Source organism: Camelus ferus, chromosome 8 (genome assembly GCF_009834535.1).
Source record: "Camelus ferus isolate YT-003-E chromosome 8, BCGSAC_Cfer_1.0, whole genome shotgun sequence".
Taxonomy (NCBI): Eukaryota; Metazoa; Chordata; class Mammalia; order Artiodactyla; family Camelidae; genus Camelus; species Camelus ferus.
The window spans coordinates 66,297,819-66,325,403 of record NC_045703.1 but is presented as its reverse complement, the minus strand read 5'-3'; the positions used below and the strand labels follow the sequence as shown (position 1 = coordinate 66,325,403).

Sequence of the window (27,585 nt, the reverse complement as noted above, 5' to 3'; positions counted from 1 at the left end):
CCTCCTAGTGATCCTTGGAGGCAGGTACCACTGGAGTCCCCATGTGTGCAGAGCAGGAAACTGAGGCACAGCCGAGGTGCGTATCCCATGGAGTAAGATGCCTGGATGGTGTGGTCTGACTCCAGAGCTCACACTCTTGACCACAGTGTCCTCCTTCTTGGTGACACGAACTTCTCATGGTCACAGAGATCTCCACAACAGCTCTACGTCAAGGTTAGTGAGCAGTCACAGAGTAGACGCCACCTCTTCCTTTCTTCACTCACGGAGGTATAAAGGAAAGTGGTAAGGCCTTTTCAGAATCAGCCAAAATTTTTACATTTACCCTACCAAATAACTCACAAGAAAGAATGTTCTCTTTTTACCCAGAGATAGGTCTGCCTTCAGTGATGACATCTTACAAAGATCTTCAGTCGAACAGTAACTACTAATAATAGATTCATTCTTTGCAATTTTATGTCATTTCACTGGTCTGTATTGTTCACACTTGACGATCTAGCAACTTATTTAAGCAACAGATGGGAGAAGAGAGGGTGAGAATTCACTTTCTTAGAAATGCATAGAAAGGCAGTCGCAGGGAAACCATCCCTGGAGAGTAAAGCAGTCTGAGAAAACCCTCATCATTAAAGGTTCCCCAGGACTCAGTTCAGTCAAGGTCTGCGGGTGGGGGGAGGGGGTCGTGTCCTTAACCCTCCAGGCAGGAGCCCTGGGCAGCCCAACTGGGGGAGGGAGCGCGGAGCTGCGAGGACCCACGAAGTGGCTGGAAAAATAGCACTGCTCAGCAGGGCGTCCCTGGAGCAACTGTCTTCCTCTGAGCAGAGACACAAAGGTGCCTTGCCAGGAAGGAAGATCAGAGGGACATGACAGGTGGCCACGCTGACTGACACCTGACGGATGGGCCTGGGGCCCGCTCCCTGCGAGACCACCATGGGGACCACAGCATGGGGAGCACACCTTCCAGAGGGAGCAAAGGAGCCACACGCCAGAAGCACTTCAGAGCATCCCAACTGAACGTGCAATCACAATGCTGAAGGGTAAAGACGATTTCACAGATTTAATTAAAGCCTCACACCGGGAGAGTTCCTAGCTCCACAGCACAGCCGAGGGGAGGCGGGATGACCCGTGCCTCTCCATCCAGGGGTGCACTCCAGGGGAACACAGCGAGTGGAAGCGGGGCTTGGGTGTCATTTTCCTGCACCTGCCGACCCTGGGGAGACTGTGGTCCCGGAATTGGAATCAGCGGTCCGTGCCCCGTGCCCTAGCCCTTCAGGAAAGAGCTTCCTGCCCGCTCACCTGCGCCCCTCGGTCGTTGACCAGCTCCACGGACCAGCGCCCCTCGTACTGAATCCACACAAATATCCCACCGTCCGCGTCGCACGTGGCCAGCTTCTGGTACGGCTCGTTCCACCTCACCAGCACCACCTGGAAGACATGCCAGAGGCGTTCACCGCAGGCCAGGGTCATGTGGACGAAGTCAGACTTGAACTAGAGAGGAGGTGTAGTCCAAGGCAGGGACTTGGGGAGAACTGGTGGGTCAGTGGAGGGGACAGGGCATAGCCCACCCTAGGCAGAGCCTTGTGGAACCAGACCTGGGTGACACGGCTCCCTGACAAGCAGCAGTCACTTGAGCAAACAAACCACAGCATGAAAATGCCCATCACCATGAAAACAGAGAGGGGGCCCAGGGCCCACCTGTACCCACCCGCCCTCTCAGGGCAACAATCGCTCTTCTGATGGTCCTGGGTAGTGGGAAAATGATTTTCTCAAAGCTACTGTGTATTTGCTTCAGATACCAATTATTTAGTACGGGAAGAAGAAAGGATGGGGATTATTGAATTTCATATTCCTTCCAAAGTGAAATTTTTTGTATCTTTTCCAGACTACCTTATTTTCAAATAGTTCAGCATCTAAACATGACAATTTGGAAAAAATATATAGGGGAAATATCGAAGCTGTTTAGGATTTATCACAGAAGAAATATGAAGAAATTATAAGCTTTGAAACTGATGAGTACAAGAACTTAATTGTTAAATTTGAAAAACTCTGAACCTGGACAAATCATTCATCTTTTTAACTATCGCTTCCTCATCTAAAAGGTGGGCGCTGGGAGGTGGTCTGTGGGATCCAGTAAACACCCATGGAACCTGAGGGCAGCCCTCACTGAGCCCAGGGAAACCTGTAAGGACGCAGGGCCAGGAAGTGGTCCCCGGAGCTACAGAGCCCAACAGCATTCACTGAGGGGAATGTTCCCAGGTGTCGCCTAACCCGCCAGTGCTGGTGATCCTGGCAAATTCATTCATTTGGCTCATACTCATCAGATCCATGTCACGTACTGCCACGAGACTAACATGGAGTTGGAGAAGACGAGGCCTGAGCTCAGGAAGTTCAAAGTCCAGCTGGAAGCCAGAATGTGCATGGACACGTGGACATATGCTGATGTGTGTCAGTCAAATGAGGACTGCTATTAATCAGCAAAAGCATGCCAGCTTCTTGTAAGAAAGATTTGAATCCTGTCTCCTTCCAGGACTCCGTGCCTAATAAACCAATTGCCCTCGTGAATATGCGGTACTGGTGCAAATGGTCACCAGATTCCACTTATATTCAAATATACGAAATGTGAGCAAGTGAGGCCAAGGACTGATTGTCAAGGATCTCCAAAATGCACAGAGCCCTCCTCACACCCATCTGTGTCCCAAATTTCAGACCAACGCAGAAGCCCTGTCACTTCTCAGACTTGTACCATGAGCACACCTGATTCTAGGTCTTTGAGTTTATTTCCAGGGCACCAGGGGGCTAGGAGAGGCCCCCAGCCTTGGTCCACCACACTTGGTGGTTATCAGCATTTGTTGCAAGATGCGTAATAAAATCCTCAAACTGTCCAAAAGGAAATTACTACCCACTTAAAATATAAGGATACTGTAGCTCCTTTTTAAAATGCTGCAAAAGTCAAAAAGAGCTCTAAGGCTGCAATCTTTCAAGACCCAGCAATCACTTGTCAAGTCTAACCCAGTCAACAGCCCCCAGGCCAAACAGAAGCAAGTTCCATGGATGTGGACGCTACAACTCCCAGCAGGGCCATCTAGCTTCATCCCTCTGCTGGGACCTGCCCTCGCCCTGGTCACAGCTCTGCTCGCGCAGCGCTCACACCACCCACTGTAACCATCGGTTTACATGCACCCCCGTCCCACCTGAGGAAGGGGGCTGAGGCTCACTCACTCTGAATACTGACACACAGAAATGCCGAATGTGCCGTGTCAAACAGTAACATATAACAAGTTATGGTTTCTTATTCAGTCATATCTTTGAACGGCTATTGAAAACTATTTCAAGTAAATTATTTTCAACTCCCATTTTAACAACAGCCAACACAGAGTAGACTGACTGCCTATTACAAACTTTCAGGATCTGAGGCTAGAAGTTAAGAAATCTTTGTCCCTGTGGAGTTCAGCTCACTGAACAGACACAATGTCCTGCTTTATATGCAAGTAGAGAGTTGTGAACATACACAGGAGGGGGCTCAACACAGGTGGGGAGGGGCAACAATCCAGATTCATTATTTATTTTTTATTCAGTTATAGTCAGTTTACAATGTTGTGTCAATGTCTGGTGTACAGCACAATGTTTCAGTCATACCTGAATATACACATATTCATTTTCAGGTTCTAGATTCATTTTTTAAAGACTAGTTTTACAAATTCTCTATTTAAATTACTGATCTAATTTTTTAAAACAGTAAAACTAATACAACAAAAGTCTTTGAATGCACTGAATGTGTCATAAAATTTAGAATTTCCAAGTGTCAGTAAAAGCTGACTTTATAAACTTCTTTCAGACCCAACGATGACTGGCCTGAGCAGTGCAGCCCACAACGTGCTGCATCGCTAGGACACCTTCACCGTCTCCGCCCACCATCACTGACGCACTTCAGGATGGCTGCAGGACAGAATACGACGAACAAGAATGTGATAGTCACAACTGATTAGTTTTTAAATTATTTCCTTAAATTAAACACAGTAAACATTCACCTACTATGACCTTCCTTATAAAATGATACTTGATGACAATGTGTCATAGTTCAGAGAATAGAGGTTAGTCACATTTTCTATTACTTCTGCCTTTTCCCTTTAACATCCATTGCTGTGTCTGATTGCATATTTAGTAAATATCAATAACAAAACCTCTCTTCTTCATGAAAACAGCCTGCACAGTCACAGCAGGACACAAACACAGAAGAGCAGAGGCAAAAAATGCCTTGGTCTTATGACAACACAGTAGTAGTTTTGGGATAAACAGAAAGTTCACAGACTCAATTTCATCTTTTTGCAATTCTTGATCGGTTGAGATGCAGCAGGCATCCACGCACCTCTTTGCTGTGAGAATAACTGAACATAGGTGGGTTGCGCCCCTAAATTAGAGAAAGAAATCTTTCCAGTGATTCTTGGTTTAAAAATACAGTTAAATTGCAATGTTGTTTCCTTGGCTTAGTTTTCTCATTTCCTCTCTTGTCTGCGATTCAGAGCTGCCTGTCTTATCTCCCGGCAGCTTATTTCCTGTTCTCTGGATCCCTCCAGTCTACTTGGCAATGCTGGGACATACCAGAGTGTTGAGGAATTACCAGGAGGGGGCCAGCTGGGCTCTCAGGCGCCCAGATTACGTGGTGGGGTGCTAAGCAGCTGCCCAGGCATTCTAAGGCAGAGCTTTCCTTCCCTTTTCAAGGAAAACGGGGCTCCTGTTTGCTTTGGGCACGAAAGAACTTCAGCATTAAGATGTTAGAGAAGTCTGTTTTCTTCTACTAAAAAGACAGAGGCTAGGCCAAGTTTTCACCTAGGTCTTTGATTATTCCCCCAAAATGCCAGCCTGTCACCCTCTCCAATGTAAGATGTCCTATCATTTTATACTTATTCTTGTCGATAAATACTTACTGAGGAATATTAAAGGTAGAGAAATCTACACTAAGGATATAGGGTAGGTCTACTGAAAGCCTGTTTGGGCTGTAATGTAATGTCCTAAATAAGTCACCTCACTTCCTATTCCTAGAACTATTTTTAGGTAGAATTAAACACCAGTGCCAGTTAAGCCATCTCAGGAATGTTCATCTTTGGAACCCTTCAAATGGTATTGATAAATATAATTTATATTTGATAGAAATATACAGGAAAATATCTCAGTGAAGGAGGATCACCAACATTCAAAAATATTTCCCTCAACCCCAAAAGACTGTAATTTGAACAAATGCTAAATGCAAACAGCTCAAGTGATAGAGCCTGTAAGTGATTCGTAGCAGCTGGTTCTTCTTACTTTGTAATTTATTAAGTGAAATAATAATGACTTCAATTGTACAAGAAAAACAAAATGAGAGCCAACTTAATTTTAGATACTTTAGTCATTTTTAAACAAAGAACCAAAAGCATCTTGAAACAGAGTCTGGAAGAAACTCACCGTGAACAGGGGCTCCAGCTGGGCGCCCACCAGCACGAGGGTCTGTGAAGTGCGGTGGCGAGTGCACCTCAGACCCCTCTGCTGACCTGCTGGGCCCCTTTCTCTGTCTGCAACGGGGATGACAGCAGCACTTCTTCTAGAGGTGCTGTGGAAAGTGTGATGTGAAAGGACCCTGGAACAGCGCCAGGCACACAGCAAGCGTTCAGTGAGCGCCCTGTATTGTTAATGTGTGAGCTAAGACTTCCAGGGCATGAAGACTGCTTCAGCACAGGATTTATGCATCTAGTTTCCTCTTCTTTAATGTAAGACCGTAGGTTTGAAAGATAGTCCCTCTTTCTAAACTCACCTCCTGCCAACTGTACTCCCCACCCAACTCTGCAGCTTAAAACCCCACACCAGCACACATCTCCTGCCACCTCTGGCCTGGAGTAAACTTCTGCACCTTGTCACCTGGTGGTGAAGCCTTCCCGACGTCCCAGATACTCCCTCGTGCACTTCCCCCGGACCGTCTCTGGTTCTCACCAGCCTGCCATTTCTCTGCGTTTGTGTCCCTGAAGCCCAGTATTGTGCGAGGCACACAGTGGCAATCTACAAATCTTTCCAAATTAAAATACTCCTGAAGGACAATTAACCGTATTTCTTCAGAATTTTATACTAACCTCTTTCTCAACAGTAAGATGTTAAAACCAGTTAAAGTGAGTTTGCGGGCTTGGTTTTTGTTTTTGTTTTGTTTTGTTTTGATAACAGTTTTATTGAGACAAAACTGACAAACCACACAATCTATTAAGAATGTAACATTCAACAGGTTTTTGTATTTTTAGAGTTGTGCAACCATCACAGTAAATTTAAGAACACTTTCGTCAACCCCTAGTACTCCCTCCAGCCCTGGACAATCACTAGTCTTCTGTCTCTTCATATCTGCCTATTCGGGACATTTCATATAAATGAAATCATACAATATGCAGCCTTTTGTGTCTCGCTTCTTTCATCCAGCATCATGTTTTCGAGGTTTACCTACCTTGTAGCATGTGTTAGTGCTTACTTCCTTTATATGGCCAAATACTATTCCACTGTACGGATACACTACATTTTGTTTATCCATTCTGTTGACAGACATTTGGGTTGTTTCCATCTTTTGGCTATTATAAATAATACTGCTATGAACACTTGTGTGTAAGTTTTTGTATGTACACATGTTTTTATTTTCCTGGGTCTATGCCTAGGAGTGGAGTTGCTGAGTCAAATGACAATTCTATGTTTAACTTCTTGAGGAATTGCCAGATTATCTTCTAAAGTGGCTGCACCAATTTCTCAGCAACAATGTACAAGGTTCCAAATTCTTCATTCTCCCCAACACTTGCTATTGCGTTGTTTTTTTTTAACTACAGCCATCCTAGGGGGCATGGCGTGCTTCTGACGTGCACATCCCTGACGGCTAATGGTGTTGAGCATCTTTTCAAGTGCTTACTGGGCATCTGCTTTCTTTTTTGAAGAAGTGTCTATTCAGATCCTTTGCCCCTTTTTACTTGGGTTATCTTTTCTATTACTGAGTTGTCAGAGTGTCTCTTCTTAAGTCTTCTGAAACACTGACTACATTTGAGGAAAACTTTAGCTTTCACTTCCACATAATCCAATTTATTTCTCTCACTAAAATGTTCACTGATCCAGTCTTCATTTATCCATTCAATTCAATTTGCTGATAAGAACTCCATGAAGAAAATGGTCAAGAGACAAGGAAGGAATTCAGAAAATATGGGTCTAGGGTTTTCTAAGCCCTGGAGTCCAGGGACCAAGGTGCCTCTGAATGGTTCTGAACCTGAATCTGAATATGTTACGGGGGGACTCGCTCAGCCCTGGCTTCCCAAAACACTTCCCAGGAACCACACAGCTACAACTTCCTGATGTTTTTTAAACCTCCTTGTTGGAAAATAACACATCTTCTTCCTGAAGAGAGCTTATATTATCAGGCAGGCCTAAGTTAGGAAAAAAGAACTCTACCAAGTCTCCTGATGCAAATGCAAAATTGCCATTCCTGGTCTTCTCATCTGGTCAGTGGCAGCAAGTCTTCCACTAAAGCAACGGAAAAAAATGCCTTGAACAGGTATATCCAAAAGTGCAGTCTGCAGGAAATCCAACAGTTGGTACCTTCATCTCCTGACCATTTTCAGTCACTGATTTGTGCACACCTCAGAATCCAGTGAAATAACATTCTCTGTGACTCCAACTTCCATCCTTCTCCATTCAATCCCAGCTGCCATCTCCTGAGTAGAAATTTCATTGGAAAGTATGTTCAGTCACAAATACTATTCCCTGAGGTTACAGAGTACCTCATCGTGACAAAGCACGCGTTTTCCGTCGTCACTTCCCACTTACTCTCATGTAAATACTCGTAGTGCAGACAATAGTTACTGGCTTTAGCCAATTTAGAGCTGACATGACCACTCAGTCTCATGGAGGAAGGGAGCCTGCCTGAGGACACACAGCAGGCTCAAGGTGGGTCAGGCTCCAGGCACGAGCCCCAGGCCCCAGCCCCAGGCCCCCTGCTCCTGTTCAGAGCACTTGTCCCCATGACCAAGGTCAACCAAACTGGCTTGTGGCCATCAATCACTCAGCACCACCAGGATGCTGCGTACAGGACGCACACAGATGGAACAGATGCCCAGCCCTCAAGGAGCGCCCAGCGTAGCTTGGAGAAGACACCTCACTTCTTCCTTCTTAACAAGCATGTGTTCTTGCTGTCAGACTTCTGCAATGCAGAATGTTCTGAAAACCGGCTTTATCAACAAATTCTAGTTCTGACAGAAGAAAACAAAAATCATATTTAAAAAAATAAAGTCTCAGTGGTGGTGGATTAGAGTGATTTTCATCAGAATTTTTCTACACTTTCTGATTTTCCCACAATGAACATATTTCAGCTTCGCCTACTTCTTTGGCAAGGAATTTTAACACTTTCTTTTAGCAATAATAATAATTAAATAGTTTGCAAGTCATTTTCACATACACTAGCTTATTTTATCTTCACAAATATCTTAGGGGGGAGGTATCCCATTATCATGACCTCCCACTTTACAGGTTAAAAAAGTGGAGCTGAGAGAAGGTGGAAATATTTCCATAGCCTTCAAAAAAGGTTTTCACAATATTTATGGCACATATAAAAGCTTAAAGAAAAATTCGCCTGCAGAATTCTCCTTATTCAGCTTAAGAAAATACCACCAGGACCACTGAAAGCCCTTGTGAGCTCTTTCCACACCTGTCTTCCCTCCCTTGAGAAAAAAATGCTTCCTGGACATTTCATGTTTTTAATTCACATGCATTTTTATACCTATGTATGTTTTCTAACTTCATTATTTTGTGCTTTTAAAAAAAATTCATATTACAGAAAAAATTGCAACATACACCAAAGAGCAACTGGGATAATAACCTTCCATGTACCAGTCAACCAACTTAAACATCACCAACCTTTCTGAGTGTTTTCAACCTGTAAAAACCTCTATGCATTTGTTTAACTCAGCATGATGTTGTGGAGTTCATCCTTGCTGACAAGTGTGGCTCTCACTTCTCTATTCCCACTGCTGCACTGTAGTCACTGATGACACCAGTTTACCTGTTCATCCTCTTGCTGATAATCATTTAGGTTATCGCCCCTTTCTTTCCTGCTTTTACGAACAAGGCAGCTCATGCACATCCTGCTACCAGCCTCCCCGTGCACAAGTGTAGCGGCTCCTCCGGAGTCCGCGTTTAGGAACAACTGGGCTGGAGGCACGTGCAGCTCTGCCTTCACCAGACTTTGCCAGGTTATTTTCCGGAGTGACCCAAACAGTTTACATCCCATCAGCAGTTCACCTCTGTCTTATATCCTAATTATCCTTGACCCTGCCAGACTTTTACATTTTTTCCAATCTGACAGGTGTGAAATTATTTCATATTTCGCTTCTAATTTTTATTTATCTCCATATTCTATTCTATTTGGAATGTCTTAGTTACACGCTCTGTGGAGATGCGCTGAGGTTTTTCCTTCTGTTTCCCTCGACTGTGCTTAAGGAAAATGGGTCCTCAGTTCCCAGCTGTGCGTCCACCACCTAAGCCTCCCTTCACGGCCTCCTCCAAGAAGAAATCAGAGTCTTCTGAATCCAACAGTCAGTACGAGGCACCTGTAACAGGCAGCACGAGGCGCTCCGTGGGTAAGATGCCCGGAAGGTGTGGTCGTGCCCTTGAGGAGCAGGGGCTGCAGTCGGGGTCCCAGAAGAACGGGCCGATCAGGAATGTGGTGGATTCTGGGCAGGGCTCAAAGATCCGGCCAACTCAGCAGACAGTCACATAATTCCTGATGTCTTCCTCTTCGCTCCTTTTCCCCAACTTGCTAATGGCTTGGAAAGTGAATTCTGCAGGGACGGGGAGCTGGACAGCCCCCGAAATGGGAGGCTGAACCCGACAGAGGCGATAGAGGGGTCTGGGGACGCTCCAGCATGGGTCTCGAGTTAAGCCTTGACATTGGTGCAGGATTTCCTTCAATGCGCTGCCCAGATGTCACTTCCTCTGGGGAACTGCCTCCCCCTCTCAGGCAGGACTGACTGCTTCCTCGCCACGCCCCCGAGGCCTGGCCTTCCAATCCTGCCCTTGGCTGCTCCAGCCTCACGATGTCACGTGGCCTCCTCCTTTCTCACGCGGTGACCAAGGCAGTAAGGGTTATGGACCGAGTCGGGGGTCAGAGTGCACTCTAGGTGGAGGAAGAGCAACCACAGCAGGGGAGGTTTTATTCCAGGCAGAGGAAGAAGGGCAGCTAACACTGCCTAAGGCACTTCCCTCACTCCTTGATAAATTGTCTTCTCAGTCTCTTTGGCTAGGGCCCCTAAAAGCAGGGCCTGAGACAGCAATTCCCGCGCACTTGGGTGTTTTACTGCTGTTTCTCCCAAGTGCTTGCTCTCAGGAGAGAGGTAATAAAGGAAGTGGGACAGGTCTGGGGAATAAAGGAAGGACGTGTGTCAGCTGGAGACCAGCTTACTCAGTCTGCTCCCACCGGCGGCCTGAGCATTTGAACACATCACCACTGGCCCCACTTTGAGGCAGGGGCAGTGTGCCCCTGCACATCGGTCACTGGCTGCATGGCAGGAATAAGGTGGGAGTTGGAAAGGGGACCAACTGGCAGCTGAGAGTCTTAGCAGCCCACACGCACGGAGGCTGGGGGACAGTGCTCACACAGCGTCCTGTGCACGTACCCTTCGATGCTCCCCAGCCTGCCCTCTGCTGGCCTTCCCTCTTCCATCCTGGGAGAGGCGCAAAGCTCCAGGGCTCAGTCGTGACCCTTCCCTCTTCGGTCTACTCTGGTTTCCTAGTAATCTGATCTAGTCTCATATATAAATCCATGGTTTAACCATCTAATTTGATGACTTCCAAATTCTTGTCTTCAATCCCTTACTCTCTGTCCTTCCAACATCTCTGCTTGGATGCCTGACAGACCGGCACACTGAGCACACCCCTGACAGCTCCGGATCTATTCCCCCCTAAGGCAGCCCCTCCCCAGTGCTCCCCACCCACGTTAATGACACCATCTGTTCAGCGTGAGTCATGGACAGCGGAGCCCACTTCCCTCCCTGCGTCTCAGGCCCACTGCTGTGTAGGGGGCCTGTCTGGGCAGAGACTCAGTGCTGCCCTTCCAGGCAAAGGCAGGGCTTCAAGCAGTGCGGGTGGTGTCCCCTCTGGTTGTTAAGAGATTAGAAACTCAGCCAGTGGAGAAGAGACTACTCTTTGCTTGATGTCTACCAGCCCAATTCTGATTTCACCGTGGTGCCAGCTCCGACATGTTTTTTAGATATGAGCTTAATGCTCATAAAAAACACTACTCCCCTGCTTAACTGGAGACTAGAGGAGAAACTCAAAGGAACTGAGGCCATGTCTGAAGACAACGATGCCCTACACAGATAGCAGCTCTTGGGGTTATTGCCAAAGGTAAGCAACTTTTTAAATTTCTAAGAAACTTTACATTTTAGAATAGTTTAAGATTTACAGGAAAATTGCAAAAGTAGAACAGAGGTCCCATAGGTCCCAGACCTAGTTTCCCCTATTAGTAAGACCTTACATTGTATGCTTTGGTATACTGCCACGATTAATAAATGTATTATTATTGACCAAAGCCCATTCTTATTCAAATTTCCTTGGTTTCAAAGTAGCATCCTTTTTTTGTTTCAGGATCCCACTTCAAATACCACATTTAGTCGTCATGTCTCCTTAGGCTCCTCTTGACTACAATAGTTTCTCAAACTTTCCTTGTTTTTGGTGAGTTTGACCACTTTGAGAACTCATGAGGTAATACCTCCAACTGGGATTTGTCTGATGTTTCCCTCAGGACAGGCTGGAGTCATGAGCTTGGGCAGGAGGACCACAGACATGCAGTGCCCTCTCGTCACATCCCGTCAGCGGTGAGTGTTGTCACCATGACCGCCACTGTCCACACTAACTCGGATCGCCAGTGAAGCTGTCATCGCCAGGTTTCTTCACTGTCAGGCGACTCTTTCTTCGCCCTTTCCACAGTGTACTCTCTGGAAGCAGTGACCACGGGCAGCCCACACTTAAGGAGTGGTGAATTACGCTCCACCTCCTTGAGGGAGGGGCATCTACATAAATTACTGACAGCTCTTCTCCCAGGGAGACTTGCCTGTTCTCCATTAATTTTGTCACAGTAGGGACACTAATAAAATGAATGGATGTTTATGTTTAGGGTTATAGTCCAATTCCACTTCATTTATTTTGCTGCTCGGATTGTTCCAAGTTTGGCCACTGAGAGCTCTTCCAGTTGTTCTTACGTCCTCTGACACACTCCCAACACTGTGTGTGCATAATTTTGTTTTTAGAGTACTACCTTATTTTCCCACACTACAATGTGATCCAAAGTTATTATGCATATTCCCTGCTCCAGTCCTTGAATCAGATGTTTCTCCATGGAACCCTGCTTCCTTTTCTTAGAAAATGGCACTAAAAACTAAGGTCTGAGTCCAGATCCAGGAAACCAAGATCTAAGTGTGTTCATGCTACTGGGGTGAGTAAATGGTTTTTGACATTAAAAATAAAAAAATCAGCCAGTTATAAGATGAGCCTGGGACATCTTACTATCTCAGAAGGCAAAGCAGTTATCAAAAGACCTCTAGACCCAACTTAAAGGGGCTTCTACAAGGATAGAACAATCTGAGCATCAGAGAGTACAGGAAACTGAGACAAATACACTAAAACTCATATATGCTAAAATCCAGGACCTCATGATAATCCTGAAAAATAAAACCCTCACTGTTAACCTGTAAAGAATGGTATAGAACTTCCTGCTCTAAAACCTGGTAGACAAAGGGAAAAAAACAAAACGCACATTTATCCTGCCACTATTTACAAACACTACTCCATAACAAACAACTAGTTGATGAGGCAAAGTTTTTCCTGGTGTAAGTATTCCAGTTAATAAATACAGGAGGAATGACAGAATTAGGAGATCATCATTTTGCAACTACTAACAAAACAACGGCTGCAGGTGAAAGGCTGATGGGACAGCAGTAGGAATGGATCAAACTGAGAAGCCCTCACTAACTCCCCAATTTAACATCACAAAAAGGCAGACAACCACGTATTATATACCTCCTCGTAGAAGTGCATGATGCCATCCATGGAGCAATTCCAAAAAAAAAACCCCAAAAATCAAACCTGAAGTCTCTAGACCTCAACAACTAGTTTACAAGAAATACAGAAGACAGAAAAACATACTAAAGAACATCTTGGGGATGTAATTAGGAAAATCCACTTTTCCTATGGAATTTCTCATGTTCTGGGTTTTCCTAATGCAAGGAAAACAGATGAGGAACCTATAGATTAAAATACAAAACAGAAGCAGACTCATAGACATTGAATACAAACTTGTGGTTGCCAAGGGGGTGAGGGTGGGAAGGGACAGACTAGGATTTCAAAATTTGTAGATACTGACAGGCATATGCAGAATAGATAAACAAGATTATACTGTACAGCACAGGGAAATATATACAAGATCTTGTGGTAGCTCACGGTGAAAAAAAATGTGACAATGAATATATGTATGTTCACGTATAACTGAAAAATTGTGCTCTACACTGGAATTTGACACATTGTAAATGACTATAACTCACTAAAAAAAATGTTAAAAAAAAAAGATTTAGGAGGCGTATCAACCTAATGCAATTCACGTAATGGACCTTGTTTGGATCTGACTCCTTGAACTCAAAAACAAAAACAAACCAATTTTTTTCTAAAAGGCAAACCATCTGAATAGATTCTTCACCAAAGAAGATACACCAATGACAAGTGAGCACATGAAGAGAAGCATACCACCAGCAGCCATCAGGAAACGCTGACAGAAGCACAGGGGACAACGCTACACATACCAGAACGGCTAAAATCAACTTCTGAGAATCCTTAGCACTTGTGTGTTCAAGTATCAGCTTTTCTTAACTGATCCTTGTACTCCTCTGATATAAACAGAGGAAATATATTACCTGTTCCATGGTGTAAATTTCTTAAATATTAAGTCAGGTCCAACAATGTCTTTCAATAGAAAGGTTAAAGGGACTTGGAATTTATGCTTTTAGTAATGGAAAGCCACTTAAGGTGGTTGTTCTTTTAAAAATATGTATACTTTATATAGATATCAGATACTGTCATACACATTATACACAGAGTATTAAGAGCATTCTTTTTGAGGCTTAAAGTTATATTTTCATTAGTATCCATTCAATCCTAACACTGCACCAGGCAGTGTATCTCAAAGAAGGACAGGAGAACATATCAGATCTGGGGACACAGTTTGCGAGGGGTGGAATAGGTGAAATCTGAGAAAGCACATTAAGTATGGTTGCTTTGATTTACTTTTTAAGGACTTGTTATTAAAGTATAATACAAAAGTTTTAACTGATTTTGTCATTTCCTTTGAAATTTCAAACATCAGAGGAGGATGTAAGAGTTTTATTACTATGATACGGAACTAAATATTTCTTGTAAAACATGATTCACACACAAAAAAAGCTTAAAACCGGTGTCAATGGACAAATTTCAATTAAAACACTGTATTATTATTTCCTCTTAGGCATATTTATTTCTTCCCTGAAAAACCATGATTGTGATACAATTCCATTGTACATCTTGAAATTAATTTCTCAATAAGTAATATGTTTCCAGTTGGCAAGAGAGAAGAAGGATATGTTTAAAAAAATGGTCTCAGGGCTTGACTTTATAAAGGAAAGGGAAGGGAAAAGAAAGGAAGCGGCAGCATGTCCACTTTCTTCACAGTAGGAAGAGCAGGTCCATCTTTGTGTTGTTCAGTTTTCTCATCTAGCGCGGCTCCCCCATAAACCGACCCAGCCAGGATGCAGCCAGTCTCTCTTCAGTATCCCCGAGCACTGCTCTGGGTTGAGATGTCGCGCTCGCACTCATCTGAGGCCCACCCACTGCTGAAGGGTTGGTTCCTGGATCAGGAAGAGTATTTCCAGATTTGGAAAGGAATCCTCAGAAAACAAAGTAAACAAGAGAACTTGGATGCCAATAGCTGCCAATAATGCAGATTACCTGAAGTACCAAAAAAGCAGCATCAAATTAGAAAATAAAATATGCTGAATAAAAAGTATTAACCCCATAAATAATGAGCAAAAAAGGTCGTTACTTTTTAACATCATTTTTGTCTATTAACAAATGATACTTCCCCCCCTGGATTTAGATTTGATTCTAACATGTAGCAGGGATCTCAGCTCACATCAAGGTCTTCACATGGACCCACACTAGTACACAGTGTTAATTTAAGCCAACAAATATGTTAGCTTTCACAATATAACTCATACATTTTACTTTTTGAGTTTCTTTCCAGTCCCTGTGATAAAAACAGAGAAGCATAAACTAAATTGTCAACCCACTGTATTCATGAGGTTTCAAGGCCTGCGAGAAAGCAAGCATCATCTCTCTGTTTTCATCATCATACCTTGTTACCTAAGCTCCGGCTAAACCAACATGTTTAGGATTCAAAATGTTCCATTCTTTTTTTTTTTTTAACATTTTTTATTGATTTATAATCATTTTACAATGTTGTGTCAAATTCCAGTGTTCAGCACAATTTTTCAGTCATACATGGACATATACACACTGTCACATTTTTTTCTCTGTGAGCTACCATAGCATTTTGTGTATAGTTCCCTGTGCTATACAGTATAATCTTGTTTATCTAGTCTACAATTTTGAAATCCCAGTCTTTCCCTTCCCACCCTCCACCACCCTGGCAACCACAAGTCTGTATTCTCTCTGAGTCTATTTCTGTCCTGTATTTATGCTTTGTTTTTGTTTGTTTGTTTGTTTTGGTTTTTATTTGTTTAGATTCCACATATGAGTGATCTCATATGGTATTTTTCTTTCTCTTTCTGGCTTACTTCACTTAGAATGACATTCTCCAGGAGCATCCATGTTGCTGCAAATGGCATTATGTTGTCAGTTTTTATGGCTGAGTAGTATTCCATTGTATAAATATATACCACATCTTCTTTATCCAGTCACCTGTTGATGGACATTTAGGCTGTTTCCATGTTTTGGCTATTGTAAATAGTGCTGCTATGAACATTGGGGTGCAGGTGTCAACCTGAAGTAGGGTTCCCTCTGGATGTATGCCCAGGAGTGGGATTCCTGGGTCATATAGTAAGTCTATTCCTAGTCTTTTGAGGAATCTCCACACTGTTTTCCACAGTGGCTGCACCAAACTGCATTCCCACCAGCAGTGTAGGAGGGTTCCCCTTTCACCACAGCCTCTCCAGCATTTGTCATTTGTGGATTTTTGAATGACGGCCTTTCTGACTGGTGTGAGGTGATACCTCATTGTAGTTTTGATTTGCATTTCTCTGATAATTAGTGATATTGAGCATTTTTTCATGTGCCTTTTGATCATTTGCACGTCTTCCTTGGAGAATTGCTTGTTTAGGTCTTCTGCCCATTTTTGGATGGGGTTGTTTATTTTTTTCTTATTGAGTCGTATGAGCTGCTTATATATTCTGGAGATCAAGCCTTTGTTGGTTTCATTTGCAAAAGTTTTCTCATTCCATAGGTTGTCGTTTGGTTTTACTTACGGTTTCCTTTGCTGTGCAGAAGCTTGTAAGTTTCATTAGGTCCCATTTGTTTATTCTTGCTTTTATTTCTACTAGGAGAAAATTTTTGAGATGTATGTCAGATAATGTTTTGCCTATGTTTTCCTCTAGGAGGTTTATTGTATCTTGTCTTATGTTTAAGTCTTTGATCCATTTTGAGTTGATTTTTGTGTATGGTGTAAGGGAGTGTTCTAGCTTCACTGTTTTACATGCTGCTGTCCAGTTTTCCCAACACCGTTTGCTGAAGTGACTGTCTTTATTCCATTGTATATTCTTGCCTCCTTTGTCGAAGATTAGTTGACCACAAAATGTTCCATTCTAACTAGGGAGTTAACCTCCTACATCTATGAGGAAATGGAGAGACCACAAAAGCATCTGATTCTCAAAAGGACCCCAAAGCTCGGTACCTGGAGAAGGCACCAGCACTTTACAAAAAAGGAAACTAAGGTCCAGAGAGGTTAACTGGCCCAAAGCACCCAACTGGCAAGAGGCAGAGCAGAGGCCAGGAACCAGGTACTTATATTCCTAGGCCAGTGTGTTTTCCTACTTAAAAAATCAACTAAGGCAGAATCATTTCACAATCTTATTTTAGGGGAATACGTATTCATCTTGGGAAAACTACTGTATTTGTGAGTTCCAGTCTGGTCTCCAACACCCTGCATCTTCGTTTTGTCTGCAAAAGCAACTTGGCAACTAGATTGTTTCTAAAGATCCCTCCAGTTCAATTTTTTTTTTAGTGTTTAGAATACTGAAATCTCCAGTCTAGAATTTTTGACCTTCCAAAATGAGTTAAGAAAAATGCTGAGAAAAAATCTTGGGACAAGAACCAGGAGTCATAAGCACAAATTATAAGAAGTCTGAGGTTTACTGTAAAAGAGAACTTTCTAACAACGATCACTTACTATCAATGGAAAACATTGTCTTCAAAGGAACCTGGACACTGGAAAGTGTTAAAAAAAAAAAAAGAGGCCTGATAGCCAACTGCCAGCTGTATCTGGAAGCAATTCATCTAATGGGACGGGTTCTGGATTAGAACTAGAGGACCTTCAGATTACCATCCATCCAACTCCATGATGACAAATTAAAATTAAATGTGCTCTCGGCATCAGAGATGTTATGGCCTCAAAAACAAAACAAAACAAAACAAAAAAACAAAAAAACAACTAACTGATCTTAAGCTCTTAAGCATCTACCTAGTGATAAATTGCCACTAAATTTTCTAAAAGAAAATTCAATTATTAAAGTAGTTAACACGGTTATCTGAATTAAAAATTTATACATTAAATATTATACTAATCTTGTCGACCAGGTGTGTACTTTAGTCATTTACATTTAATCTACTAGATTAATTTTCAAGATGTTTCTCCTCAGTTCTTAGAGCAGTTAAGACAGCAGGATTCTCAACATCCTGCTCTTTAAAATCCCTGTCTCTCAGCCCAGCACATCCAGCATTTGGTCAGGACATGGCACTGCTCCAAACGCACTGCTGCCACCTTTGATCTGTAGCCAGGTCGGCCTGGCAACCAACTGAAGACAGAACCTAAGCTCATCCATCCACTGACCACCTGGCTCCTGAGGGAGCAGAGCAGAGCCAGAACTGGGAAGCCAGTCTCACTGATGACAGAAAACCGAGTTCCAATCTGGGTCCAACACCCTGCGTCTTCATTTTGTCTGCAAAAGCAACTTGGCAACTAGGTTGTTTCTAAAGATCCCTCCAGTTCTAATATGTTGACACATTGGATTCTATTTGGTTAAGTACAGAGCAAACACAGCAGGCCCACTTCTAAGTGCAATATCCTGTAAAATGTAAATGTATTTGCCACCCAAGAAAAGAAATCTGGCACCTGGATCATGACGTACTACCTGGTAGGAGGGGGGGAGATGATGGGGGAGGGAATGCTGAGTGAACTCGAAATAATTCAATTCAGAGTTAAGAGCTGAATACACAAGTTTCCTCCTAAGCATTTATAATTCAAAAAACATGAGAGATGTTACTTTTAAAATAATTAGTTCAAGAGTTACAGAGAAATTGAGTCTCTATATTTAGTGACGGTTAATTTTATGGGTCAAATTGGGCCTCTTTGGACTTTGGAGGCAACCTGTTCCTAATTCGGGTGTGACACAGTGGCCTATTTACCTAGTGACCCAAAAAGCTGCTGGTTGTGAGTGGGGCCCAGAACAAGAGAAGGCTGCCCACAGGTCAGGCTGCCGCGGGAGCTGCTCCGCCGCTCGGCTCACGTGGTCCAGCAGATCCAGTGGTGCCTGAAGCATCAAGGCGGGAAGGGGTGCTGCCTGACCCCACAGGTGGATCTCAGGGCAGGCCCTTAGGGTTTGGAGCAAAGCCTGCCACCCTCTCCAGACAACTACTCTCCTTTCGAGAAACAGCTCTTGCCCTGCTACCAGGCCTCGGGAGAGGCTGAACGTGTACCCATGACCAACAAGTCACCCTGTGACCTGAGCTGCCATCATGAACTGGGTGTCATCTGACCCATCAGCCGCCAAGTGAGGCATGCACAGCAGCGCTCTGTCAACACGTGGAAGCGGTACGTACGTGATCTGGCCCAAGCAGACCCTGAAGGCTCACGTTACACGAGGAAGTGGCCCAAATGCCAGGTCCCCACTCCTGCTCCACTGCCTTCTCCTCCCAGCCTGCACCTGTGGCCTCACAGGAAGCTCCCCCACATTAAGCTGGCAGAGGAAGAGCAGACTGGGCCTGGGTTACAGACGGTTCTGCACGATATGCAGACACCGCCCCCAAGTGGACAGCTGCAGCACTACACCCCTTCCGGGACACCCCTCGAGGACATGGTGGAGGGACATCCTCCCAGTGGGCAGAACTTCGAGCAGTGCACCTGGCTGTTCCCTTTGCTTAAAGGGAGAAATGGTCGGAAGTGCGATTATTTACCAGTTTTTGGGCTGTGGTCAGTGGTTTGCTTGATGGTCAGATACTCAGAAGGAACATGATTGGAATACTGTTATAAAGAAATCTAGGGAAGAGGTTCGTGGACCGACCTCTATGAATGGGCAAAACAGTGAAGCTGTTTGTGTCCCATGTGAACGCTCACCACAGGGCGACCTCAGCAGCAGAGGAGCTTAATCATCAAGTGGAGAGAATGACCTATTCTATGGACACCAGCCAGCCTCTTTCCCCAGCCACCCATCACCACCCAATGCATGAGCAAAGGGGCCATGGTGGCAGGCGTGGAGGTGATATGTGGGCTGGACAACACGGACCTCACTCGGCAGGGCCGACCTGGCTACGACCACCACTGGGCCGCCCAATCTGCCAGCAGCAGAGACCAACACTGAGCCCGACGCTGCACCGTGACTCCAATGCACAGTAAAAGTTAGAAGACAGCGCTTGAAATGAGGTGAGTGAGAAGGCCAGGCTCAGAGAAGCTACAGCCTGGACGATGAGTCTCCAAGTCGTGGAGAGCTGTCTGCCCAGTGCTGGGAAGGCCTCGCCCACACCCTTGGCCCAAGGCTCCACCTGACATGGTCCCCCGACCACCTCCAAATGGAAGAGCCCAGCACAGCTCCTTCTCTGGCACTCACCACTGTCTTTGACATTTTCTGTTTACTTCTTCCGTTGTGGGACACTTTGCATTTACGGCCCAGAATAAAAGCAAGCAGTGCAGGCACACATTCACTTGGTTTGATGCAAACAACTGGTCAGCCTGAACTACCTGCAGGTTTTCTCTTCTCAATCAAGAGTTCTTATTGAGACCTGATTTTCTGCTTGCTTACTTCAATACACAGCCTAGAACACCACGTTGTCCAATCAATGGTTCCAGGTTAACAACTGAAACGTCATCATTCTTTTAAGTTACACAATACATGAAAATACACAAAATAAATAAAATTATGAGGGGGGAACCCAGCTGTGTTTCTTAACAAATTCAATTACTACTCTTTCACACTTTGAAAGGCTAGAAATGAAATTCTGCATTTCTAAAACTATTACTAGGATGGCTTAAGTCATTTCCAACAATACAATTATTTATAAAAAGTACTGGGCTGGCTAGACTACAGAACTAATAGGCAAATGACACTGGGCTTACACCCCAGTTAAAATGTATAAGACATCTGGAGAAGCCTGAGACACTTCTTACATTTACTGAGCATCTGCCCTGTGCCAGACACCACGCTGGAGCCTGAGAGGCAGCCGGGCCTGCCACTTGGCTCGCACGTCCGAAAAGCACTCAGGATGGGGAGACAGGCAGGTAGGGAACTGTACAACCATGGGCTCAGCAAGTGCTAGAAATACTACGTGCAGAGAGAACGCGTGGGGAGGTCTCTGCAGGAAAGGCGTTTTCAGAAGCCTCCAAACCTCCAGGGCCAGGGAGCTTTAGCTCTCCCTGCTAAAACACTAATTACCTAGAATGCTTTCAGTGGCAAGAGACTTCCCTCCTGCCCAGCAGTCCCCCTTAGAATGAAAATCGGGGTGGGCTTTTTCAGAGCTGCAAATAAAAAGTTATCATTATATATTCCCTAACATATTTAGCATTTCAGATTTACCCTTCAAAGTATTTCTTAGTGTTTAATTTTCTGTGCATATGTGCTTCTGCAGTATAATTTAACACTGGCTTTCAGTCAATAACCTGAATTACCTGAAATGTACTTTGAATTCTTTTTTAACCTAAATTCTACTGTAGCAACTCTGTATTTGCATTTAGTTCTATATTTCTATTTATTAAAGCTCAACTTTTTTCCATTTTGCTGACTGACCCATTATTCCACACATTTCTGGAACCTGCCAGCAGGTGCAAACATAACAGCCTCTGTGAAGGGAATTATCAAAGGCAACTTAGATGGTCAAAGAATTCAGCCACCTCTGAATTGTGAAAACAAGAGTCAATTCTGTTCTATCACATGACGTGCCAGCCCCTGGGGGAGTTACACGACCTCCCTGGGCCTCAGTCTGCTCATCCCTAAACCCAGGCAGCAGCACCTAACCAACAGGACTGCTGCAAATGTAAAACTGCTAAAGAAAACAATAATTACCACTCATTCTGGACTCATCATCCGCTGGGTTCTTCACACATATCATCTCATACCATCTCATTTAATCCTCATGCAAAACCTCTATGGGGTAATCAGGACCACGCCCATGGCAAAGAGGAGGAAAATGAGGTTTAGAAGTGTTCATCGATCGGCCCCAAATCCCTCGGCACATGAGGACAGAGCCAGGGACACTGACCCTGGCCAGTCAGAGCCCAAAGCCCATCTTAAACTCTGAACTGCTCCCCTTCCTCTCTGAGACGATCCAAGTGCAAGCCCAGGGCCAGTTCCTAGACAGAGCAAGCCCTGGAAAAGACACCCACACTAGTGGCTGTTATTAAGCAGCACATCGCTTCTAATGTTCACGAGAAATCCTCGACCAGGAGAGCAGCCAGGCCATCATACCCGACCCTGTGTCCTCGTGATCAGACAAAACCCATTTGTTCCCTTCTTTTCGAGCCCCCAAACCCACACATGCCCCCATGTGAATCACGTCACCTGCAGTCCCTCCCATCAGCTCCGCTAGACAGTCCCCACAATCCCCACAATCCCCACAAGGTGTGTCCCGAGATTCTCCCCTGCCTCGCTTTCCTCAGGGAGAAAACTCACAACTCTGGGAGGTGATCTGCACCCTTGGCCCAGCTTCCTTCTGCTGCAGGCGTGAAGCTGGACCCCACCCTGAGTCTGGCCCAGCTTGCCCCATGCTGCCTCCTCCCTCTCTCCTGAGAGCCTCCTTCAGGCAACAGTTCAAACAAGAGTCCCCATCTCAGGCTCTGCTTCAAGGGTACCTCACCAAAGATGCTCTGTAACTTTGGAAAAACGAGACTGAGAAAAGGCAGTCTCTTCAGCAAATGATGTTGGGAAAACTGGACAGCAGCACGTAAATCAATAAAGTTAGAACACTCCCTCACACCATACACAAAAATAAACTCAAAAATGGCTTAAAGACTTAAATACAAGACAAGACATTATAAACCTCCTAGAAAAGAACATAACACTCTCTGACATCAATCTCAGCAATGTTCTCCTAGGGCAGTCTACCCAGGAAATAGAAGTTTGCCACTGTGGAAAACAGTATGGAGAGTCCTCAACAGACTTACCATATGATCTAGCAATCCTACTCCTGGGCATATATCCAGAGAGAACTCTAATTCGAAAAGACACATGCACCCCAATGTTCACAGCAGCACTATATACAATAACCAAGACATGGAAACAACCTAAATGTCCATCAGCAGATAACTGGATAAAGAAGCTGTGGTATATTTATACAATGGAATACTACTCAGCCATAAAAAAGAATGAAATAATGCCATTTGCAGCAACATGGATGGACCTGGAGAATGCCATTCTAAGTAAGACAGAAAGAGAAAGAAAAACAGCATACGGTATCACTCATATGTGGAATCTAAAAAAAGAAAGAACATGCTAATGAACTTACCTACAGGATAGAAACACACTCACAGACATAGTAAACAATCTTATGGTTACTGGGAAGAAAGGAGGTGGGAAGGGATAAACTTGGGAGTTCAAGACTTGCAAATATTAACTACTACATATAAAAGTAGATAATTAACAAATTTCTTCTGTATAGCACAGGAAAATATATTTAATATCTTGTAATAACCTTTATGAAAAAAACATAAAAGGAATATATGTATGTATATGTGTGGCTTGGACATTATGCTGTACACGAGATTGACACATTGTAAATGACTATACTTCAATGAAAAAACAAATCCATTTTCCTTCCCCCCAAAAAAAGTCAGGTACGACGGACCAGGCACCAGAGGAGGAGCGGAATTCCTGCAGCCCGCACACCCACGTGCATGCACGCCTGGGGTGGGGCTCTGAGTGCATGCCTAGCTTAATTTAACCAAACCAACCTCACAAAGCAGACAACCAGCTTTAAAAGGACACTGCCAAGAAACTGAAGGTGAAGATAAAACTAATTATGCAAGCACAAGCGAAAACAAGAAAATGGCAGAACTGACAAGACCTGGCCTGTGTGTATATAATTATATATGTATAAATATATATATTTCCAATTATCAAGAAAGAAATTACCAAGATGACTGACTTAGATACGGATTTACAAGGAAAACTGAATTAACAAAGGGTCTTCTAAGCACTATACCTTAGGTGTTAATGACAGAATGAATACATCAGATTTGCTGGCAAGACATTTAAAAATATTACTTAGTTCAGTGATGTCTCATGCTGTGTTTTGTGTTTATTTTCTAACTTACATATTTTTATTGATACAGTAGCATATAACATGTAAGTAACTATGTCATCTATTGGGGTGCATGATCAATTTTTTTAGCGATGGGGTGCTTGTTCAAGGGAAGTTTGTAGATCATGCCAAGGCTTTACACTTCTTTGCTTCAGTGAACTTAAAAAGGTTTGTAGACAGAATTCTTTCATTTGATAAACTTTATCAAAATGGTAGCTCAGTAAATTGGTAACATACACTTCATGTTTATCAGTAAACACTTCATCTTGTTAAACGGGAGTTGTATCCTACAACTCTGAGGCGCACAGACCGTTAAGCAGCAGCTACTATGCAACGCTAGCACCTCCTCACGCCTGAGGGTGGGAATCGAAAAGCCCGTCAGAATTACCCCAAGCTGATGGGTGACCAGCAAGCTGGAGACAAATAAAAACTCAGCCCCTCTTGGATTGTCCTTTTGGCAAAATGCACGTGTGTGAAGAGCTCTGAGGACAGACAGCAGTCCCAGGCTCTGAGGTCAGGCAAATGTGTGTGCGTTCTGGCTGCAGAACGTGTAATTTGTGGCTTTAAGGAAGTCCTATCCACAGAGAGGTTGTGAGTAATAATTTTTTTTAAAAAAACAAAAGAGACCTGGCACACAGAAAGGTCTGAATAAATGTAACGTTTGACTCTCTTGCTCGCGAGGCGCCTGGCCTCCCCAGTAGAGGAGAGAGGCTGCCGTCCCCAGGCAGTGTGCTCTGAGCACCCACCACCCCCGAGTTCACAGCAGGACACTGCACCGGCTCCAGACGACGAAGCGTGGCCTTGGACCAGCGCCACGGGCGTCACTAAGAGCTTGTAAAATGCAGAACACGAGCCCACCCCAGACCCAGGGAACTAGCATCTGCATGTCAACAGGTATTCCACACGTGTGTTTAAATCTGCGAGTGTGCCCTACAGAAGAACTCGCCATCCACACTGCTCATCGCTGCTGTGAGGTCACATAAAATGCTGGGACATTCCGTGAGGAGGGAAGGCAGGGCTTCCTTCCGTGGTCGCTGTGCCACCTACTCAGCGTCTGGAAAGACCACCAGGTGAAAGCTGCTAAGGGAACGCATTTAAGCCCCTAAGGTCGCTCCCTGCCAGTCAGCCCTTCCCGTCTCTCCTCCTTTCTCCTGTTACATCAGAAGTCCTAGGGCAAACTGCCAGCATTTCAGATTCCCAGCAAACTGGAGACATCTCTGTACAGCTCCCAAACTGAGGCAGAGAAAGACGTCTCTTCCAAAACTGAGCATCAGGCCTCTGAGAGGAAGGTGCTGGCAAAGGCACGGAGCCACACCTGTGCACACCAGCCCGCACACCTGTGTGTGTGCATCGAAGGTGTCCTCTGCTTGGAAAACCCTGACTGACAACTGGCTGGACGACAGCTGTGTTTCCAGGAATTTGCGTGTGGTCACCATGCTGGTGCCACTGAGGGCGCAGCCACAGCAGTGACTAGTGTTACCAAAACAAAGCGTGCCAGTCACTGAGTGGTCTCACCGGCTTTGTGATTTTGTTAAGGTATTTAAAACAAGAAAGCTTGGTATCGGGTGTGTACTAAAGGAAAACGGCAGCGTCTATGCAGGTGGCCTCACAAGTGAGGAGTGTTTTGTTCGGGGGAGCACAGTGAGCTGGGCTACCGCTGCCCCTCATGAGATGCCCTCTTCTCACGCAGGACACACAGGATGGGAGCAGCACCAGTGGCCTCGTGGGGCAGGGGCAGCCCTCATATCCATCAGGGGACGCGCACTGGGAGCTGGGGAGGCGGGCCCTCGCCAGGCGGCCGCTCTGAGTGACGGAGGGGCAAGGGACACACGGAGCTCCCTCCAGGAGAGGAGCCCGCCTGCCGTGAGCCTGGTTTGGAGAAGTGGGGGAACCTCCCCACACGTGGTATTTACCAGGAGTAACTGGTTGACGGCACAGGTGGACTTAAAACTGGTGCCACAAGTGTCACCCAGGGACCCGGTGAAGAAGGTGGAGAGCCTCTGGTTGTGTGGCAGGGCACCAGGTACCTGTGAAGTCATCACCGTGATGGGACTCAGGACACACCACCCCAACATACGGCATGTGCTTGCATACTGGACATTTAAACTGAAGGAATCTGAGAATCGGCAGGTGCAGGGAGGACTCCAACCTGCCCCTCTTCCTTCTACCCTAAAGCAGGTCACTAGACCCTCACGTGAGCGGCAGCTTCCCTGCACCCAGTAGAGAGGGACGTAGGTTGCCCCGGTTCACGACCCTCAGCTGTGGCCCTTCTGTCCAATCACGTTCCCCCCACTTTCCACTCCTCATTAAACCCAGCGTAAAACACTCAACTCAGGTTTAACCGCGCCTTCAGGTCTCATGTAACACTTGTATTAAATTTGTAAGCTTTGCTCTTGTTAATCTGTCTTTTGTTAAGAGATCCAGCTGAGAACTTAAGACTCCTGAGGGAGTAAGGGCCCAGCACAAACCTAAAACTTGATAGTTTTCTGGGACGGGATCTACCCTCACCATCCTGCAAAACATGTATTATCTTTCTGACTATTTTGACTTTCAAATTTTCATGATACATGAAAAAGCAGGAGGTCATCAGTATATTTTATACACCAAACAAACCTATTCTCAGTAAGCCAGGAGGATAGGCTTGCCAACCTAGCAGCCATATTAGAGTCCCGTCTGGGCTCAGGAACAGGTGAACTGGTTCCGCAGCTGAGGGCAGGGGCTGATACCACTAATCCACCAAGAGGGGGGGCTACATTTCACTGCAATAACAATGCCTCGAATCTCACAGGCTTAAAACAGCACAGGTTTATTCCTTGATTAGGCTTCATACCCACGCGGGTGAGTGGGGAGCTCTGCTCCACACTATCTTCACTTGGGGACATGGGCTGATGGGGCCTCTAATTCCAGTAACATCATCAACCGCAGTGCAGGGAGAGGGGGCGTGGAGCATCAGGCAGAGCTGTTCAAGGTTTTGCACATATTTCAGTCAAGGTGAGTTAACTGGAAACATCAAACTTGAAGGGAACAAGAAGGGTGACCCTGCATGTCCCTGGAAGGAGGAGAACTGGAGAAGCCAGGGCACCAGCGTGGTGACCACACCCAGATTCCTGGAGGCACTGCGGCCTCCGGCCTCAGCTGCCCCCTGCCCCCCAGGGTTACTCTGTGATGCAACTGCCCACACTCAAGGCGGTTTCCACACAGGCTGTCAAACGACAGCACCTTTGACAAGTTCCCTCCAGGTGCTCTCCCCGTGGTTGTCAGTTAACACCTAAAATGCATCTTATTGTTGAAAATCTCCCTTGCAGAGCACACATTCTCTTTTCATAATTACATCAGTTAATCCTATCATGATCCCAGCTCCTCGATCCTAGTCAGAGCCATGTAAGGATAACGCAGCTGAAGCCACACTGCCTCCAGCTGCGCTCCCGTCAGATTACAGGCAGAAAGCAGGTCGGCCAATTCCTCCAGGATCCTGGCTGCCTGTGCTTAAGAAAAAGGCACTTACTTTTTTGGGGGGAAGGTAAAACAAATAAGTTTAAAGGAAAAAAAAAACCCTCTCCTACTTATGACTATTTAAGTGAAACATCTTAAGTCACGTTGCAATGTATATATGTATGTGCGCATAAAGAAGCAGTCTGCAGGGAGATACCCCTAGGTATCTGTAGGAGATGGGATTACAAAAGATTTTTATATTCTTCCTCCTGTATATTTTTTACAAAATAAATGCATTATTTATAAAAATTTACATACAAAAGATTACATAAAAATTAGAAAAGCTATATAGGTTTG

At 44.9% G+C, this 27,585-nt stretch overlaps 1 protein-coding gene and 1 long non-coding RNA gene across 2 annotated transcripts in view; one reads left to right on the top strand and one right to left on the bottom strand.

Moving 5' to 3' along the window:
* The window catches only part of TULP4 (TUB like protein 4), a 209,456-nt gene that overhangs the window by 77,088 nt on the left and 104,783 nt on the right, over positions 1–27,585 (bottom strand). The window contains exon 3 of the mRNA XM_032485260.1: positions 1,291–1,419. Coding sequence (XP_032341151.1) covers positions 1,291–1,419 — 129 coding nt within the window. The remainder of the gene's footprint in view (positions 1–1,290; positions 1,420–27,585) is intronic.
* LOC116665458 lies at positions 11,060–12,144 on the top strand. The gene is made up of 2 exons (XR_004322090.1): positions 11,060–11,382; positions 11,780–12,144. It is a non-coding gene; the product is annotated as an uncharacterized LOC116665458 (long non-coding RNA).